This window comes from Lissotriton helveticus, chromosome 2_1 (assembly GCF_964261635.1).
Source record: "Lissotriton helveticus chromosome 2_1, aLisHel1.1, whole genome shotgun sequence".
Taxonomy (NCBI): Eukaryota; Metazoa; Chordata; class Amphibia; order Caudata; family Salamandridae; genus Lissotriton; species Lissotriton helveticus.
In genome coordinates, this window is record NC_136059.1 from 1,914,749,326 (window position 1) to 1,914,767,798 (window position 18,473).

Consider the following 18,473-nt stretch of genomic DNA (forward strand, 5'->3'; position numbering starts at 1 on the left):
GTGCCGCCGGGTGCTTCGGCCCCGGTGCCGCCGGGTGCTTCGGCCCCGGTGCCGCCGGGTGCTTCGGCCCCGGTGCCGTCGGGTGCTTCGGCCCCGGCGCCGTCGGGTGCTTCGGCGCCGTCGGGTGCTTCGGTGCCGTCGGGTGCTCCGGCCCTGGTGCCGTCGGTGACTTCGGTCCAGACGCCACAGGGCCCCACTGGATCCGGTTCTGCATCCGTGTCGCCGATGGTCGACCGCGCCGGCCCCCAGGGTGTCGCCCCCGCCGCTGTCCCAGGACGACGCCGTCCCTGGTCCTGCCCTCGGTTCGGGTCCGGCGTCGGAGCGGAGCCGCTCTCTACGCCGATGGGAGATTTCTATTTCTATGACCCGGCCCCATCCTTTGAGCCTGAGTGTAGGAAGGTAGATCCCTGACTATGGTTGCCCCCAACTTTTTTGCCTGGTGTTTTGCTGGTTTTCTGACTTAGTTGACCTGGGACCCTGCTATTCAGGACCCCAGGCCTACTGCTCTCTCTGTAAAATGGATTCCATGTACCTTAGGTACATATCTAATTGGATACGGAGTCACCTTATCAGTCCCTGTACAGTGTACCTTAGGTACCCAGGGCATAGGTGTACCCAGGGCCACCAGGGGCTGCAGCATGTATTATGCCACCCCTGGCTGGCCATCCAAATCTGACACAACTGGCTGCTTGACAGCTGGGGCAAAGTGGTGTACCCACCCTCTGCTGTAGATATAGTATTCCTATATCTAAACCTCAATGGGCACACAGATCTCCTATCAGTCACTCCTATGGCAGGCCTTGACAATCCTGAAGGCAGAGTGCTTGGAATCGTGTGAGACAGTGCTCTGGCATGAGCTGAGCCTGTCTGCGGCTTTCGGGATCCATCCCTTAGCCGTTTCCATGATATCGCATACCATATACTCTTAAGTGCATTATAATCCTCGCGGTTATATGCCAACTCTGGTATCGCTTTATCAAAACATGTCGAGTAAGGTGTCATACGAATTGGAATACTAACCCCTCGCCAATTCTGGCGACGGGGTTAGCATTCCACCCTTCTAGAGGGGCACGACATGTTGGTAACCCCGGTTAAAGTCAGACCGAGCCTTAGCTCCACAAAATGGATGCTGCCACCGAGACGCAAGTCTGCCCTCCTGTTGCTGGGAGTCCTCCCAGCGCCGGAGGCAAGGACAAAGGGTTTCCTGTCAGGGGCGGTGCCAGCACCGTCCCAGACAGGATTTTGTGTATCCTAGGTAGGCAGGGCTTTAGAGGAAGGTGACTGCAAGTGGCACCCCGGTGCTCACTATGCATAGGCCGGCTTGAACCAGTTCCAGGGGCACACCAGACCCTGAGCTGGGGAAAAGCCCGCCAAAGGAGAGGGGTGTAACCACCCCCCTCCTAGTCCCACCCATAGGGCAGGACCTAGTCGCGTGCCAGCCCCCTTTTTCAGGATAAAGGTAGGAACTGGCCCCCTTCCAAATTAGATCAATCTTTGAATCCTGAACCGACCTTCTACACGAAGAACTCAAGACTCTTCTCAAGATTTCTCCCTTGTGACTAAGGAGTAGTCACCCTGCAGCAGCAGGCACCAACCAAGCATCGCGTTTTGTTGCCAGTCTCTCCTCTGGATCAAGACTGCTCCAGCACGACGAGAACCGGCTTCCCTGGCACCTCTGACCTCAACCTACATCATCAGCCCAGCTGTGATCCGTGGGTGCGACGAGACCTCGAGGGACCGGCCATCTTCAGAACTGCACGACGCTTGTCCAGCACGATCACCGAGTGACCCTCGACTGAGTGCTTTGGGGTAAGAGAAGCCCCGACCCTGAGCAGCTCCAGCACAGAAGTTCAGCCCCCTGCATCCACGAGATCTGCGTGGGGCCCTTCTGCTCTTTGCTGCTCACCGCGTTGTCCAGGTCGCTTGCCCGTTGGCTAGTGGCCCTCTCACGACGCTCCACGACGACAAACACTGCTGGTCTGGTTGCTCCAGACTAGCCCTTGCTCCCCTCCAAAAGAGGAGCACCCTGGACCCTCCTGGTCCACTCCAGACGCCATTTTAGGTCCACCGCGTGGGCCTTGCATTTGCCAAGACTTGTTGCCCAATCCTGGGTCCAGCGACGTCAGAAGCAGATATCTTCGTGGGACAGCTCGCACCTCCATCCTGGTCGCCGACAACGCCTCCTGGTCCGAGAGACTGCAGAGCCCAGCAGCGCCCACTCACCTGGCTGAGGTGACTTCGTCCGGTGCCATCCTGGTGCCCACTCAAATCACTGGCTAGTGATTCAGAACTTGGTCCCCTCTGCTTACAGGTTCCTTCTTCCCTGATCCAGGCTTGGATCACCACGAACTTCTTCACTGGCCGCCTGCCAGCAACTTCTTTCTTCAGGCTCCCGGATCTTCAACGAGGGTTTCCGACGCAACTTCAACCCTATGCAGCCGCAGCCCCTGGGCTAGGTAAACTGAGTACTCCGGTGCTCCAGCATAGTCCAACACCCTAAGTGTTCGGATCCACTCCCGTTTTCGACCCACCTAGTCGGGTTCGCCCGAGAACAGTAACTTTGCAACTGCTAAGCATCGATAGACTTGTTCCCGCCTTACGCGTGAGAGTTCCCACTCTGCACACGGCGTCCCTAGGCCTCCTGCTTCTAATCCAAGTGTTTAGTATTGTAGGCCTAGCGTTTCTACAGTCTAGAAAAGTATTACTTGCCTGCTAGCAAGTTCGCATTCCACTTCTTGTGTATATGGTTTTTCGTGCCCCTAGGGCATCTGTGTAAATTGTGCGACTTAAAGTATTTTCGTAAGAGTTTTGTTATGTGCTTAGCTCCCTGACTCATAAAGAGTTCAGGGTAGTCTTGTTATAAATAAATACCTGTTTATTTTCATAACAACTTGTGTGGTGTCCTTTCACTTGGTGTTCAAGGGGTAATGTGATGGTAAAACAGCTGGCTTAACACGCCCTCTAGAGTCTTAGCCTTAGACTGCTCGTATCCATGCTGTGAGAAGTTGGCCTGATATGCAGTGCTCACTATTCTAGTGATCACTATGTATCAGTCCAAACAACACTTATTGATGATTGGTTGCAAGTCAACCTTATAGACCAGCTATCCTAGTAGCATGGATACGAGCAGTCTAAGGCTAAGACTCTAGAGGGCGTGTAAAGTCAGCTGTTTTACCATCACATTACCCCTTGAACACCAAGTGAAAGGACACCACACAAGTTGTTATGAAAATAAACAGGTATTTATTTATAACAAGACTACCCTGAACTCTTTATGAGTCAGGGAGCTAAGCACATAACAAAACTCTTACGAAAATACTTTAAGTCGCACAATTTACACAGATGCCCTAGGGGCACGAAAAACCATATACTCAGTAAGTGGAATGCGAACTTGCTAGCAGGTAAGTAATACTTTTCTAGACTCAAGAATCGCTAGGCCTACAATTCTAAACACTCGGACTAGATGCAGGAGGCCTGTGGACGTCGTGTGCAGAGTGGGAACTCTCACGTGTAAGGCGGGAAAAAGTATATGGAGGCTAGCAGTTGCAAAGTTACTGTTCTCGGGCGAACCCGACTAGGTGGGTCGAAAACGGGAGTGGATCCGAACACTTAGGGTGTTGGACTACGCTGGAGCACCGGAGTACTCAGTTTACCTAGCCCAGGGGCTGCGGCTGCATAGGGTTGAAGTCGGAAACCCACGTTGAAGAACCAGGAGCCTGAAGAAAGAAGTTGCTGGCAGGCGGCCAGTGAAGAAAGTTCGTGGAGATCCAAGCCTGAATCAGGGAAGAAGAAACCTGTAAGCAGAGGGGACCAAGTTCTGAATCACTAGCCAGTGATTTAGGTGGGCACCAGGATGGCACCGGACGAAGTCACCTCAGCCAGGTGAGTGGGCGCTGCTGGGCTCTGCAGTCTCTCGGACCAGGAGGCGTTGTCGGCGACCAGGATGGAGGTGCGAGCTGTCCCACGAAGGTACTTGCTGTCGACGTCGCTGGTCCCAGGATTGGGGCAACAAGTCTTGGCAAATGCAAGGCCCACGCGGTGGACCTAAAATGGCGTCTTGAGTGGACCAGGAGGGTCCAAGGTGCTTCTCTGATGAAGGGAAGCAAGGGCCAGTCTGGAGCAACCAGACCAGCAGTGGTTGTCGTCGTGGAGCGTCGTAAAAGGGCCACTAGCCAACTGGCAAGTGACCGGGACAACGCGGTGAGCAGCAAAAAGCAGAAGGGCCCCACGCAGATCTCGTGGATGCAGGGGGGCTGAACTTCGGTGCTGGAGCTGCTCTGGGTCTGGGCTTCTCTTACCCCAAAGCACTCAGTCGAGGGTCACTCGGTGGTCGTGCTGGACAAGCGTCGTGCAGTTCTGAAGATGGCCGGTCCCTCGAGGTCTAGTCACACCCACGAATCTCAGCGTAACTGATGATGTAGGTAGAGGTCAGAGGTGCCAGGGAAGCCGGTTCTCGTCGTGCTGGAGCAGTCTTGATCCGAAGGAGAGACTGGCAACAAACCGCGATGCTAGGTTGGTGCCTGCTGCTGCAGGGTGACTACTCCTTAGTCACAAGGGAGAATCTTGGGAAGAAGTCTTGAGTTCCTTTCGTGGAAAGTAGTTTCAGGATTCAAAGATGATCTAATTTGGAAGGGGGCCTGCTCCTACCTTTATCCTGAAAAAGGGGGCTGGCACGCGACTAAGTCCTGCCCTATGGGTGGGACTAGGAGGGGGGTGGTTACACCCCTCTCCTTTGGCGGGCTTTCCCCAGCTCAGGGTCTGGTGTGCCCCTGGAACTGGTTCAAGCCGGCCTATGCACAGTGAGCACCGGGGTGCCACTTGCAGTCACCTTCCTCTAAAGCCCTGCCTACCTAGAATACACAAAACACTGTCTGGGACGGTGCTGGCACCGCCCCTGGCAGGAAACCCTTTGTCCTTGCCTCCTGCTCTGGGAGGACTCCCAGCAGCAGGAGGGCAGACTTGTGTCTCGGTGGCAGCCTCCATTTTGTGGAGCTAAGGCTCTGTCTGACTTTAACCGGGGTTATAGGTTACATACATGTCGTGTCCCTCTAGAAGGGTGGAATGCTAACCCCGTCACCAGAATTGGCGAGGGGTTAGTATTCCAATTCGTATGACACCCTACTCGACATGTTTTGATAAAGCGATACCAGAGTTGGCATATAACCGCGAGGATTATAATGCACTTAAGAGTATATGGTATGCGATATCCTGGAAACGGCTAAGGGATGGATCCCGAAAGCCGCAGACAGGCTCAGCTCATGCCAGAGCACTATCTCACACGATTCCAAGCACTCTGCCTTCAGGATTGTCAAGGCCTGCCATAGGAGTGACTGATAGGAGATCTGTGTGCCCATTTTAGGGTTAGATATAGGTATACTATATCTAAAGCAAAGGGTGATTACACCACCTTGCCCCAGCTGTCGTGCAGCCAGTTGTGTCAGATTTGGATGGCCAGCCAGGGGTGGCATAATACATGCTGCAGCCCCTGGTAGGCCCTAGGTACACCTATGCCCTGGGTACCTAAGGTACACTGTACAGGGACTGATAAGGTGACTCAGTATCCAATTAGATATGTACCTAAGGTACATGGAATCCATTTTACAGAGAGAGCAGTAGGCCTGGGGCCCTGAATAGCAGGGTCCCAGGTCAACTAAGTCAGAAAACCAGCAAAACACCAGGCAAAAAGTTGGGGGCAACCATAGTCAGGGATCTACCTTCCTACACATGCTACTAGGATAGCTGGTCTATAAGGTTGACTTACAACCAATCATCAATAAGGGTTGTTTGGACTGATACATAGTGATCACTAGAATAGTGAGCACTGCATATCAGGCCAACTTCTCACACTGAGTATCAGGCGATTGGTGACGAGGGAGACTGGGAGGGGTCTGAGAACCCTCTGGCATGCGAGTGTCAGTATTCTACGGACTGGACAGGAGAGCTTGGGGATGCCAGTGGTCTGGACACTGGTTTTGTCTCCCCTCCTAGCGTGGCTACAGAGGAGGGGGCAGCCTTGTGTTGAAGAAACACAGCTCCACATAATGTGTATGTAGGCTGCTCACACTGTGGTGCATCTCGGGCATCAGGCGTCTTCCCTAGCATAATCTTTATTAATACGATCTGGGGTTAAGTAAGCCTGGTAAAATGTATAAAAGCTAATCCGGTTAAAGCCGGCATTTCTGGAAACCTTGGCTGCCTGTTTGAGTATTTTCTCCCAATCTTTGTGCCATTGGGCTGGCGATGTCTTCTCCCACTGGTTTTTCAGCCAGTCCAGTGGTTGTATATCTCGCCCTATTGCTCTATAAAGACATGCAACCGCCTTAATAATTCTCCTTGACAGGCTTATGTATTCACTGGGGTCCTGTTGATTTGGTTCAGTCGTGCCTGTTCCAGGGTCTTGAGGTGGAAGTTGAGGTCTCCCAGCAAGGTGTAGTCAGTAGAGGTGATGGTTTGCAGGGTGACGTTGCTGATGGAGTCTGTGAAAGGTGCTTGGGGTCCGGCGGGGGTCTGTAGATGAGGGTGCCTCGGATGATGGATGTGGGTTGGTCTGTATCTCGAAGTGGATGCGTTTCATCAGGTCTGTAGGCCCGTCTGTGTGGGTGCTAAGTCGGAGGTTGGATTTGTGAACGATGGCGATGCCTCCTCCGGGGCAGTCAGGCGGTCCTTCCTGGGGAAGTTGTATCCTTGGGGGGGGGGGGGGTGGCTATTGCAATGTCTGATCCTAAGGTGGTGTTCGTCCAGGTTTCTGTGAGAAGCAGACGTCTGGGAAGCTGCTTATGAGAATGTCCCAGATGTATCCAGTATTGGGGTATCTTTCATAGTTTCACATGCCTGAATCATTCCCTGTGGTGCACGTAGTTGTGACGGACGCGTCCCTCCAGGCCTGGGGGGCCACATGGGAGAGGCGGAGATCAGAGGCCTCCACATCAACCTTCTGGAGCTGCGGGTGATCCGACTTGCACTGAAGGCATTCCTCCCCTCTGTCCGGGGGAGTGTAGTGCAGGTGTTCACGGACAACACCACCGTCATGTGGTACTGCAACAAACAGGGCGGGGTGGGGTCATGGACGCTATGCCAGGAGGCTCTGCGCCTCTGGCAGTGGCTGGAACATCAGGGCGTGACCCTGGTGGTTCAACACCTGGCAGGTTCTCTGAACACCAGGGCGGACAAACTCAGCCGCCGGTGCATGATGTATCACGAATGGCGTCTGAACTCGGATGTGGCGCAAGGCCTCTTTCAGCAGTGGGGAAAGCCTTGGTTAGATCTATTCGCCACAGAAGAGAACGCGCAATGTCATCAGTTCTGCATGTTGGACTTTCCAAGGCGGCACTCGCTCGGAGACGCTTTTCGTCGCGAGTGGAGTTGCGGTCTATTGTACGCCTTTCCGCCTATACCCCTTCTGCCCAGAGTACTGATGATCAGGCGTGACCAAGCCCAGGTTATCCTTGTGGCTCCGGACTGGGCATGAAGATATTGGTATCCAGAGCTACTCAGCATGTTATGTCGATACCCTGATTCGTCTGCCTCATCGGGAGAACCTTCTGTCGCAGCAGCAGGGGACGGTCCTCCACCCGAACCTGTCCAGTCTCCACCTCCATGCTTGGCGATTGAGCGGCGACAGTTGAGGCCATTTGACTTGCCTCCTGAAGTGTGTAATGTCATTCTGGCAGCCAGGTGTCCCTCCACAAAGTCGGTATACGCCTGCAGGTGGAACAGATTTGTGGCACGGTGCACAGCAAAGGCTGTGGATCCACTCTCTGCCCCCCTTTCTGAGGTTCTCCTCTTCCTTCTTTCTCTTGCCCAGCTGGGCTCTGCTCTGGGCACTATCAAGGGCTACCTTTCTGCCCTTTCCGCCTTCTTAAGGCTTCCTGATCAGCCATCTTTGTTCAAGTCCCCAACTGTAAATAGGTTTTTGAAGGGTATCACACACGCGTTCCCTCCTGTTCCATTCGTGGTGCCTCAGTGGGACTTGAACCTTTTACTTACTTATCTGATGTGCGCTCCCTTTGAGCCACTTCATAACTGTCCTCTCCGCCTTCTTCCTCTGAAGACTGCTTTTCCTGGTTGCCATCACCTCTGCCAGGAGAGTGAGTGAGCTCCAGGCTCTTTCTTCCAAACCTCCTTTCCTTTCTGTCCACCCCGACAAGGTTGTGTTGGGGACAAGACCCTCTTTCCTGCCCATGGGAGTCACAGCCTTCCACATCGGGCAGTCCATCACCCTGCCCACCTTCTTTCCGTCTCCGCATCCCTCGAAAGAGGAAGAGAGGCTCCACCGTCTGGACCCAAAACGTGCGCTTTCATTCTATTTGGATCGCACACGCCAGTTCCGGGTGGATGACCAACTCTTTATTGGTTACGTGGGCGCAAAGAAGGGTAAAGTGGTGCACAAGCGGACCATCTCTCAGTGGATCATCTTGTGTATCCAGACATGCTACTCCTTGGCTAAGAAGGAGCCCCCTGTTGGATTGCGGGCTCATTCCACCCGGGCCACGGCGACTACAACTGCCCTGGGCCGGGGTGTGCTCTTGCAGGACATTTGCCAGGCAGCTACGTGGGCGTCGCTGCACACGTTTGCAAGACACTACTGCCTGAACAGTCAAGTCCGAAGGGATGGCTTCTTTGGCCGTTCCGTCCTCCAGGACTTTCTGGTGTGATTATTGGTTCGCAAACCCACCACCGGGGTTGGTATTGCTGGGGTATCTATTCTAAGGTAAGGAATCTATCACTAACGTGTCTTTCAGATGCACAAGTTACTACTTGTGTAACGATATATCTGTAAGAGACAGTTAGTGACAGATTCCTTACCGACCCACCCATCCTCCCCGTTCTGCGAACTGATATCTAGGGTTAAGGTCATCCCCTTTCAGGGCCCTAGTTTCATGGCACCAGTGTTGGTTTTTATCATGGCTCTGCGTTTCTGGTGCAGAAAAGCTGTGTATAAGCACTGACGTCAGCACGCGGAGGCGGCGTCAAAGTACTCAGACGTCATCACGGTGCTGACGACGGACGCGGAGCCGCGGATGACACCTACCGACGCGCATGGGTACTGCTTCGCCAAAAATTTCCGGATCCAGTCTGACGCCTGGGGATATTCTAAGATAAGGAATCTATCACTAACTAATGTCTCTTACAGATATATCGTTACACAAGTAGTAACTTGTGCTTCTCATGCAGAACGCGATTCGGCTGGCGTTTTATTTAAACAGTGCCTGCTTTAAATTCAGGCAAGGGGCACTTCACACGGGAGGTATCATGGATGCTGCATAGGGCTGTGAATGAGATGCACCTCTGTAGACTCTGGCATATATTTTAAGAAGAAAGATGGCTGCTCTGGCAGAGCTGTAGGCCTGCATGCCAAGACAGAGTGCATTCGTTAATGCATTGAGGTTGGCCTCTTGAGACATTACACCAAGGTATGGGGTTAGATCATTCCAACTGGGTCCGGTGGAAGTGTACTCCCACCATGCTTTCACTAGTGTAGCGGTATTATTGATAGGAATAATATTAGGCTTAATCAACCTACTAATATGCGCGTCATGACCTGTCTTGTGGTGATGCTGCCTTGTTCGACGAGGAGAGGTGCACCATATGCTCCCTTCTGAGTGGTAGAGGGCTACTGTCCTTAGCTGGATTTAAGTGACACAAGCACCGTGGTGACAGCATATTGGTTTTGTTTTTAAGTTACCAACAGCATGAACAGGTCTCTTTACCTCTGCCACTGGAATGGTAATCCTCAGACCACTCGTATAAAATACTGTGGCTATATTAACTCTCCCTCGGCCTGCAAAGATTTTGTTCAGCGCTTGACAGCTCACATTACTGGTCTGCGTGCTGTGAGGTGGGTGTGCCTGGAGATGGTACATAGCATGGAGGCCTTTGGATTCTATTTTGGAAAAGCAGGTCCTGTAGAGGTTAGTGGAGGTGAGGACTGCAACCCCCAGACAGGAGATGTGGATTTCTAACACTCCTGAGGGCTGGGGTGGGAACACTCACTGAAGGAAGGGGTAGCAGACCTCTGTGCCCATGAAGGGTCTCGTTGATTTTAGGAAGTGTTACTGGTCAGTTGGGGCTTGTCAGGGAGATGGGGAGACTGATAAGGATGGAACTGTGGATGTGGGAATCTTGTTGAAGAGAGAGGTTCAAAGGTTGAAACTTTGAGACATTGTAGAGGCTGTCAGCCTCTACATTGTAGAGGCTGACAGCCAGGTCTGATCCCAGATTACTTCCCTGGCATATGTTGTGGAGCTGTTCCCGCTGGAGCAGACTGTCCCTTTGACAAAGTACAGGGCAGAGGAGGGAGCTCTTCCAAGATTCTGGCACCCAGAGTCCAAATTTCAAGGACTCTAAATCATGTGTGTCTAGACTTATCTTTAAGAACGTGAATCTGAAAACCACATTTTGTTCAACTGCACTCCCGGTTCAAAAAGAGAAAGATGGTTGCTAAGACTTCGGGCTGCTGCAACTATGACTGGAGGCCACGGTCTGTCAATCTCTGAGCTGGGTGAGAGGCCATCACCCAGGAAGATGGGACTGCCATCTTTATGCATGCGAAGACTCCAAAGTTGTAAATCTACTCTTAAAATACCTTTGTGAATAGTTAACGATTGTGAACCGTTACAAAAGTGTACATTTACCTATGTGAATCAGGCTGTAAGTGGATTGGTTTTCCTGAGGGTTTGTTGAGTTGATTGTGTATACTAAACATTATTTTCAATTAAGGTTGCTGAGCTGTGGTTCTCTCATATATTATATCACTTCTTTTTAGGGACTCGGGACACTTGAACATGTAATAATTGAAATTATGGCCTCAAGAACTTCTGCAGAGGTGAAACACATCAAAGAGACATATAAAAAAGGTATGTTTTTAATCTCATGTCGTCAACAAAAGATACTCTGCTGTTAATAAACCTTATGCGTACCCGGTTCTTGTGGGAATTATAAACATTTTGACTCGTCGAGAGTCAATCAATCATGGGAATGGTTAAGTGCAACTACTCACCGCCCTGAGGAGGCACAACTCATGGATGTTCACTCTGATTCGTCCAAGAGCCAGGTCTTTAGGTCCTTCATGAACTTGGAGAGTGCTGGTGTTTGTCGGGGGTGGAGAGGGAGGGTGTTCCATACCCTGGCTGCGAGGAAGGAGAAGAAACATCCTCATGTTCTGTTTTCTTCATGCCCAACACCGTAGCAAGGGAGAGCTTGGTTGAGCGGAAGGGATCTTTGGGGTGGGGGAAACAAGAGGCAGTGGTTCAGGTAGGCAGGTCCGGTGTTGTGGAGGGCTTTGTGGGCATGGGTGAGGAGCTTGAAAGGGATTCTCTTCTTGACAGGGAGCTAATGTAGTATTCGCAGGTGTTGGATGAGGTGGTAGTGGCGAGGTAGGTCTCTAGAGTTTGTGGGTGAGGTTCTAGTTTATCCTGGCGTAGGATGCGTTACCGTAGTCCAGTCTGCTGCTGATGAGAATGTGGGTGACTGTTTTCCTGTGCTAGTGAATAATCCAGTTGAAGGTCTTTTGTAGGAGATGGAGGGTGTGGAAAGAGGCGGAGGAGATGGCGTTGATTTGGAGGTTCATTTTGAGTTCAGAGTCCAGGATGTTTCTGAGGTTGCAGACGTGGTCCGTGGGGGAGGGGGGTGGGGGGGGTTCCCGAGGGCAAGGGGCCACCAGATGTAATTCCAGGCATTGGGGTGTGTGCCCACAAGTACTTCAGTTGTGTCCGTGTAGAGTTGTAGGCAGCTGTTATCCAGTATTATGGGTATCTTTCATAGATTCACATGCCTGAATCATTCCCCGTCGTCGGGGTGGGAGTCCCCGGTAAAATAAATATAGTAATGTCACATGGACATATACTTAGTACTAGGCCAGAGGCCTCACATTAGTAGCCTATCTAGGTCCTTATGTAAAAAGGACCAAACTTTGGCCAGTAGCCAATCAGCCCTTATCACCCTCCTCACCTTCCTGGAAGGAGCCCTTGTCCCTCAGATTTTCTACCGCACGTCGTGCTGACAGGGAGTCTCCACTGATCTCTGCTCAGGTTTTTCTTTTATCTTGGGATTTTTTCCTATTTACTCTTCAAGTTTCAGTTTAGAAGGGAGTTTTGGGTAGTTAATATGTCTACTACTCCTAAAAAAGGGCTCTTTAGACCCTGTGCCTCTTGTAGTAAGATGAGGTTACATATAGAGGACAAGCATGAAGATTGCCTGTATTGTCTCTATCCTCAGCATTCTGCCAAGGAATGTAAGATTTGCCGCACTTTCCCGGTCAAGACGTTGAAGGACAGGGAAGGGCGACTGCTTCTGTGGCTCCAGAGACTGAAGGACAATGAGCAGGTAGTCTCCTCATGTGAGAGTGAGTGTTCCTATAGGAGCTTCCACTCCTCTCCTAAAAGGCCTCGACTGACATCTCCAGATCAGTCTGTTGTGCCTTTTCAAAAGAAGCCAAAGTCCATGGAAGGTCATACTAAGGTGAAGCCTCAGAAACCTCCTCTTCAGATGACAGACTTTAAGAAGCCTGCTATAGTATCGTCTGGCCTGCCTGTGACGATGTCAACAGTCTCCATTTCGACATCCATGGCATCTACTTTCTCCATGGCATCGGCTACTACAACATCATCTATGATGGGTAGGTCAATACCTTCTGTCATTCCTGTCACAAAACCGTCGACGTCGCTTCTTGCGGCACTCCCGTCGACGTCTGCTTCATCGTTGCCGAAGACCAAGCTTCCAGCGTCGACGAAAATTCCATCGTCGACGAGGACTTCTTCGTCGACGAAGATCCCATCGTCGACGAAGATACAGCCGTCGACGAAGACTACCTCGTCGGCGAGGACACCGTCGACGAAGTCGTCGACGCCACCGACGACGACACCACCGTCGGCGAACCCGTCGACGACGAGACCATCGACGACGCCGTCGACGATGCCGTCGACGAGGCCGTCGACGAGGCCGTCGTCGTCGACTGCTACAGTGTCGCCGTCGACGAAGACATCTTCGTCGTCGACGGGGACATCATTGAAGACAATACAGTCGAGGAAAACACCCGATACCTCATCAAAAAGGGTAGAAGCACCACCGTCGACGGACACCGCGTCAACGGATCCACAATCTAAGGGTTCTCCCTCATTGAAGTGTATATATACACGTTTTAAAATGTCATCATGTTTGGTTACACCAGAGATGACCTCACCCAGCAAGGTTCAACAGCTGCTGCCAACGCAGTTTTTAGAAACAGAAGATCCTGAAGAACAGGACATGTTTCCCATAGCATCCAGTCCCTCTCATCTCAACATCAAAGTTCATGAGAGTTCAGACTGTGAAGATTTTGAAGAAATTACGATTCAAGAGACAGTTCAACAACATACCACTGTTCAGCCTATGGTGTGTCTTCCAGCTTCAATTGTTTCTGACCTCCAATTGCTGATTTCTGACTATAAACAAAGATTTCCATCATCCTCTTCTGCCTCAAGGGGTACAGGTACCACAGGAAACACCAACTCCTAAACATAGACAGCGGCCTCCCCCGCGGGAGGTGCATCAGGAGCAAGGGGCATTTCCTCCACAACTCTCTATGGATGAGGATGAATATGAAGAAGTGAGAAATGATGACAACCAGGATGAAGGTGAAATACATGATGATGATGATTCTGATGATAATGGTAACACAGATCCAGTATCCCCAGACCATGTACAGGACGACTCAACCCCTGAAGACTTAGGGGGATTCCATAAAATTGTAGGGAGAGCGGCTGCAAGGTTCAATATCCAAATGGCATCGGAAACACAGGACTGTTTCCTTCATGATTTTAAAGAACCCTTCAAGAGATCAGCCCGCTCCATTCCAGTGATCGATAATATATGGGAGCAAGGACAAAAAATAATAAACTCCTCTCTCTCTCATTCCAGTGCCGGCTAGGCTTGAAAGGAAATACAAAGCCCCAGACACTGCACCCGCATGTTTAACTGGCCAAACTAAACCTGATTCAGTTATATCTCAAGCTGCTCAGCCGAAGTCCAGCAATCCGTCAGCGGCAATGACAGCGCCTCCTGATAAAGAAGGAAGAAAACTTGATGCCACTGGCAAAAGATTTTCCTCCATGTCCGCCCTATCAATCAGGATTGCAAATTCTCTGGCATTATTAGGTCGCTATAATCGACAGATATGGGCAGATATAGCCCCATATCTAGGGGCGATCCCAGAAGACCAGAAAGAAGAGGTTAAGAAGATTTTGCTGGAGGGTGAACGCTCTGCCTCAGAGATGATAGAGATGACTTTGGATATCGCTTCCACAGGTTTCCGTCAATTGGCGGGAGCAGCAGTTTTAAGGCGCCAGGGCTGGCTTAAAGCCACCGCATTCCGGCCTGAAGTACAAGCCAAAGTTCTCGACATGCCTTTTGATGGGGAGCGACTCTTCGGTGAACATATTGATGACATGCTACAAGGCATTAAGAAGGATACGGAAACGGCGAGAGCACTAGGCACCCTACAATACAAGCATAATTCCTTTCGAGGGTCTAGAGGTCGAGGACAACAGAATCGTGGCAACTATCAGGGTTACAAGTCCTCTTATAACTCTTCCCAACAGTACAAACCTCAATATCAGCAGAGGCAGCAACAGCAAGGACAATCCTCATACAATAAGTCTTCCTTTCGAGGAAGAGGAGGAAAGAAAGACAATAACAGACGTCAATGACTGCTTTCTCCAGCGGGCCTCCACCTCTTCTCCACAATTCGTAGTTGGAGGAAAAATTACCAACTTCCTTCACAATTGGAAGCAAATTACGACAGATCGTTGGGTGTTGCAGTTAGTCTGCTTCGGACACACTTTGGAATTTGTGGAACATCCTCCTCCGAATCCACCATGTCCTGTGCAGCACAGAAATCTAAACATTCTTCAACAGGAACTCTCACTAATGCTCCAGAAAGGAGCAGTGGAAAGAGTTCCTCGAGAACAGAAAGGGAGAGGATTCTATTCCCGATTCTTCCTCATCAGAAAAAAGGAGAAGAAGCAGTGGAGACCAATACTGGATTTAAGAAACCTAAACAAATACCTCAAGAAGCAGTCTTTCCGTATGGTTACTCTACAGGAGGTATTACACCTACTCAATTCAAAAGACTATATGGTATCCTTGGATCTCCAGGATGCCTATTTTCATATCTTCATTCACAAGAGTCATCGACAATTCTTGAGGTTTGCAGTAGCAGGCAGGCACTACCAGTTCAGAGTATTACCATTCGGCCTGAAGTCAGCTCCACGCATCTTTACAAAGTGTCTGTCTCCAGTAGCGGCATACCTTCGCCAACATCATCACCAAGTCTTTCCCTACCTGGACGACTGGCTCATAAAAGCTCCTACTCGGACGGGTGTGGGCAAGTCCTCTACAGCCTGCCTTCATCTCTTCGAGAGCCTAGGCCTAACGCTCAACCAGGAAAAGTCAAATCTACGACCGTCACAGGGTCTCAATTTCCTAGGAGCGACGTTGGATACGCAACAGGGAAAGCCTTCCCTTCCATGGAACGTCAGGTCAAGCTGAAGACCCTGGCAGTCCAAATTCAGACCAAAAAGAGGGTCAAGGTCCGACTCTTCAAGTCGTTGCTAGGAATGATGTCTTCCAACATATTTCTCATTCCGCACTGTCGCCTCCACATGCGACCTCTACAGGAAGCTTTAACAAATCAGTGGATCCAAAGTACAGGATCCTTCGACGACTGGATCACGATCACTCAGGTCATGAAGAAGGCTCTGAGATGGTGGCTTCTGGGCGACAACTTGCACAAAGGCTTACCTTTTCTACTCCCAGTCTCTCCTTATGTGATAACCACAGACGCGTCACTGGAAGGATGGGGGGCGTTCCTTCAGGAATTGCAAGTACAAGGTCGGTGGTCAGTGGCAGAAAGACAACTCCACATCAATTTGCTAGAGTTACGAGCAGTGTGCTTGGCACTGCCCCGAATCAGGAACTTCCCAGTGCTTGTGAGGACGGACAACACCACCACAATGCACTACCTAAACAAACAGGGAGGTACTCGATCCAGGACGTTGTCTCGAATTTCAGCAAATTTGGACCTGGCTGCTTCAGCACAACATTACTCTGCGGGCAGAGTATGTCCCAGGAGCAGACAATACCCTGGCAGACTCGCTGAGTAGACAGGCTCAATTTGCCACGAGTGGGAGCTCGACCAGAAGACGCTCGACTCAGTGTTCTCCCGTTGGGGCAAGCCTCACCTGGATCTCTTTGCGACAGAAACAAATGCGAAATGCCAATGTTACGCAAGCTGGCTTCCCCAGAAAAGGTCCCTAGGGAATGCCTTTTCGATGACATGGTGCAAAATCTTTGCTTACGCTTTTCCACCGTTTCCCCTGATCCCCAGGGTTCTCCGGAAATTGAAGGCAGAGAGTTGTACCATGATCCTGATAGCCCCAGCATGGCCGCGCCAACACTGGTATACAGAACTACACCTTCTATCGCTGGAACCCCCAATTCGATTCAGGACATGCCCACATCTCCTCACAATGAACCAGGGACAAGTCCAACATCCGGATCCAACATCTCTCAAATTATCGGCTTGGCTCCTGAGTTCAGAGAGTTCCAGAATTTAGATCTTCCGCAGGAATGCAGAGTCGTTCTAGCCCGGGCTTCAAGTACTAATAAGACGTATTCCCTTAAGTGGAAAAGGTTCTGTTTGTGGTGTAGGGCTCAGAAATTACATCCGTTCACTTCTACTCCAGCACAAATTCTGCCCTATTTGCTCCACCTAGCCAATTCAGGGCTGGCACACGCTTCAATAAAAGTTCACCTGGCGGCCATATCCAGGTTCAGATGTTCTTCGAGTGGAGCTTCACTATGGACCAACAGGCTGGTCAAGCAGTTTCTGAAGGGATTATTCAGAACTTTCCCTCCAATACGAGCGTCACCACCTACATGGCAACTAAATGTGGTACTAGCTCAACTAATGAAACACCCGTTTGAGGCAATTCATAAAACAGATCTTAAATATTTGTCATGGAAAACGGCTCTATTACTGGCACTCACGTCAGCAAGGAGAGTGAGTGAACTACAGGCTTTTTCTGTGCAGGACCCTTTCATCCAGTTCAAAAACGATAGGGTCATTCTACGGACTAATCCTAAATTTATACCAAAGGTTCCGTCCTCTTTCCATCTCAATGAACCTATTGTCCTGAGATCTTTCTTCCCGAATCTATCATCTGCGGCTGAAAGATCCCTACACTCATTGGACCTCAAGCGATGTCTCAAATTTTACATACACAGGACGGAGCAATTTCGGAAGTCCAACCAATTGTTTGTTGCATTTAGCAGGCCCAGGAAAGGCTTAGCATTGACAAAACGGAGCATCTCCAGATGGATTTCAGCGGCCATCGCATTCTGTCACCAACAGGCGGGCCATCCTCTGCCTTCTAAGGTTCGAGCGCACTCCACTAGAGCGGTAGCCGCCTCCATGGCGCTCTTTGCTGGGGTACCCATTGTCGACCTCTGCAGAGCGGCGACATGGAAGACGCCACATACGTTCACCAAGCACTACTGCTTGGATTCTGAACTCATGAAGGATGCAGCAGTAGGACAGGCGGTCCTACGTCATCAATTTCATTAGAGGTGAGCCTTCTTCCTATCATCCCACCTTCCAGGTAATTTATCGCACATTTCTCATCAGGTTGTGTGTATCATGTAAACTGTGTAACAACTTATGATAAGATTATTATGCCTTTCAAGATGTATTTGCGAAATGTGCTCATTATTGCTTGCTATTCTGATTCAGGCATGTGAATCTATGAAAGATACCCATAATACTGGATAAGAAATGCGTTACCTGTAACAGCAGTTATCCAGTATTGGTATCTTTCATAGATTCGCATGCAACCCACCCGCCTCCCCTGGAAGGGCTCACCTAAGTCTTCTCAGTAGGTACTACTTGGCACGGTGCTTACGAAAATCTGAGGGACAAGGGCTCCTTCCAGGAAGGTGAGGAGGGTGATAAGGGCTGATTGGCTACTGGCCAAAGTTTGGTCCTTTTTACATAAGGACCTAGATAGGCTACTAATGTGAGGCCTCTGGCCTAGTACTAAGTATATGTCCATGTGACATTACTATATTTATTTTACCGGGGACTCCCACCCCGACGACGGGGAATGATTCAGGCATGTGAATCTATGAAAGATACCAATACTGGATAACTGCTGTTACAGGTAAGTAACGCATTTCTTCATCCTCCTGCCGACAGCTTCCATTCCTTCTTTGAAGTTGTTTAGAGATGTTGGGTTTGTTGAATAGTGAGTGGATGAGTTGTGTGTCGTCTGCGTAGGATACAATGTTGAGTCCGTGGGATCTGACGATAGGTGCAGGTGGGCCATGTGGACGTTGAACAGGGTGGGACTGATGGGAAGATCCTTGGGGAATTCAGTAGGTGGTCGGTGTGGGATCTGAGAAGATTGAGTCTGACCTGCTGCGCTCTGACGGATAGGAAT

General features: G+C 50.6%; 1 protein-coding gene across 3 annotated transcripts in view; it reads left to right on the top strand.

The window, feature by feature from the left end:
* ANXA5 (annexin A5) overlaps positions 1-18,473 on the top strand; it is a 1,060,565-nt gene that overhangs the window by 367,239 nt on the left and 674,853 nt on the right. For all 3 annotated transcript variants that reach the window (XM_078676848.1, XM_078676851.1, XM_078676850.1), the window contains exon 6: positions 10,766-10,856. In XM_078676848.1, the coding sequence (XP_078532974.1) occupies positions 10,766-10,856 (91 nt within the window). The remainder of the gene's footprint in view (positions 1-10,765; positions 10,857-18,473) is intronic.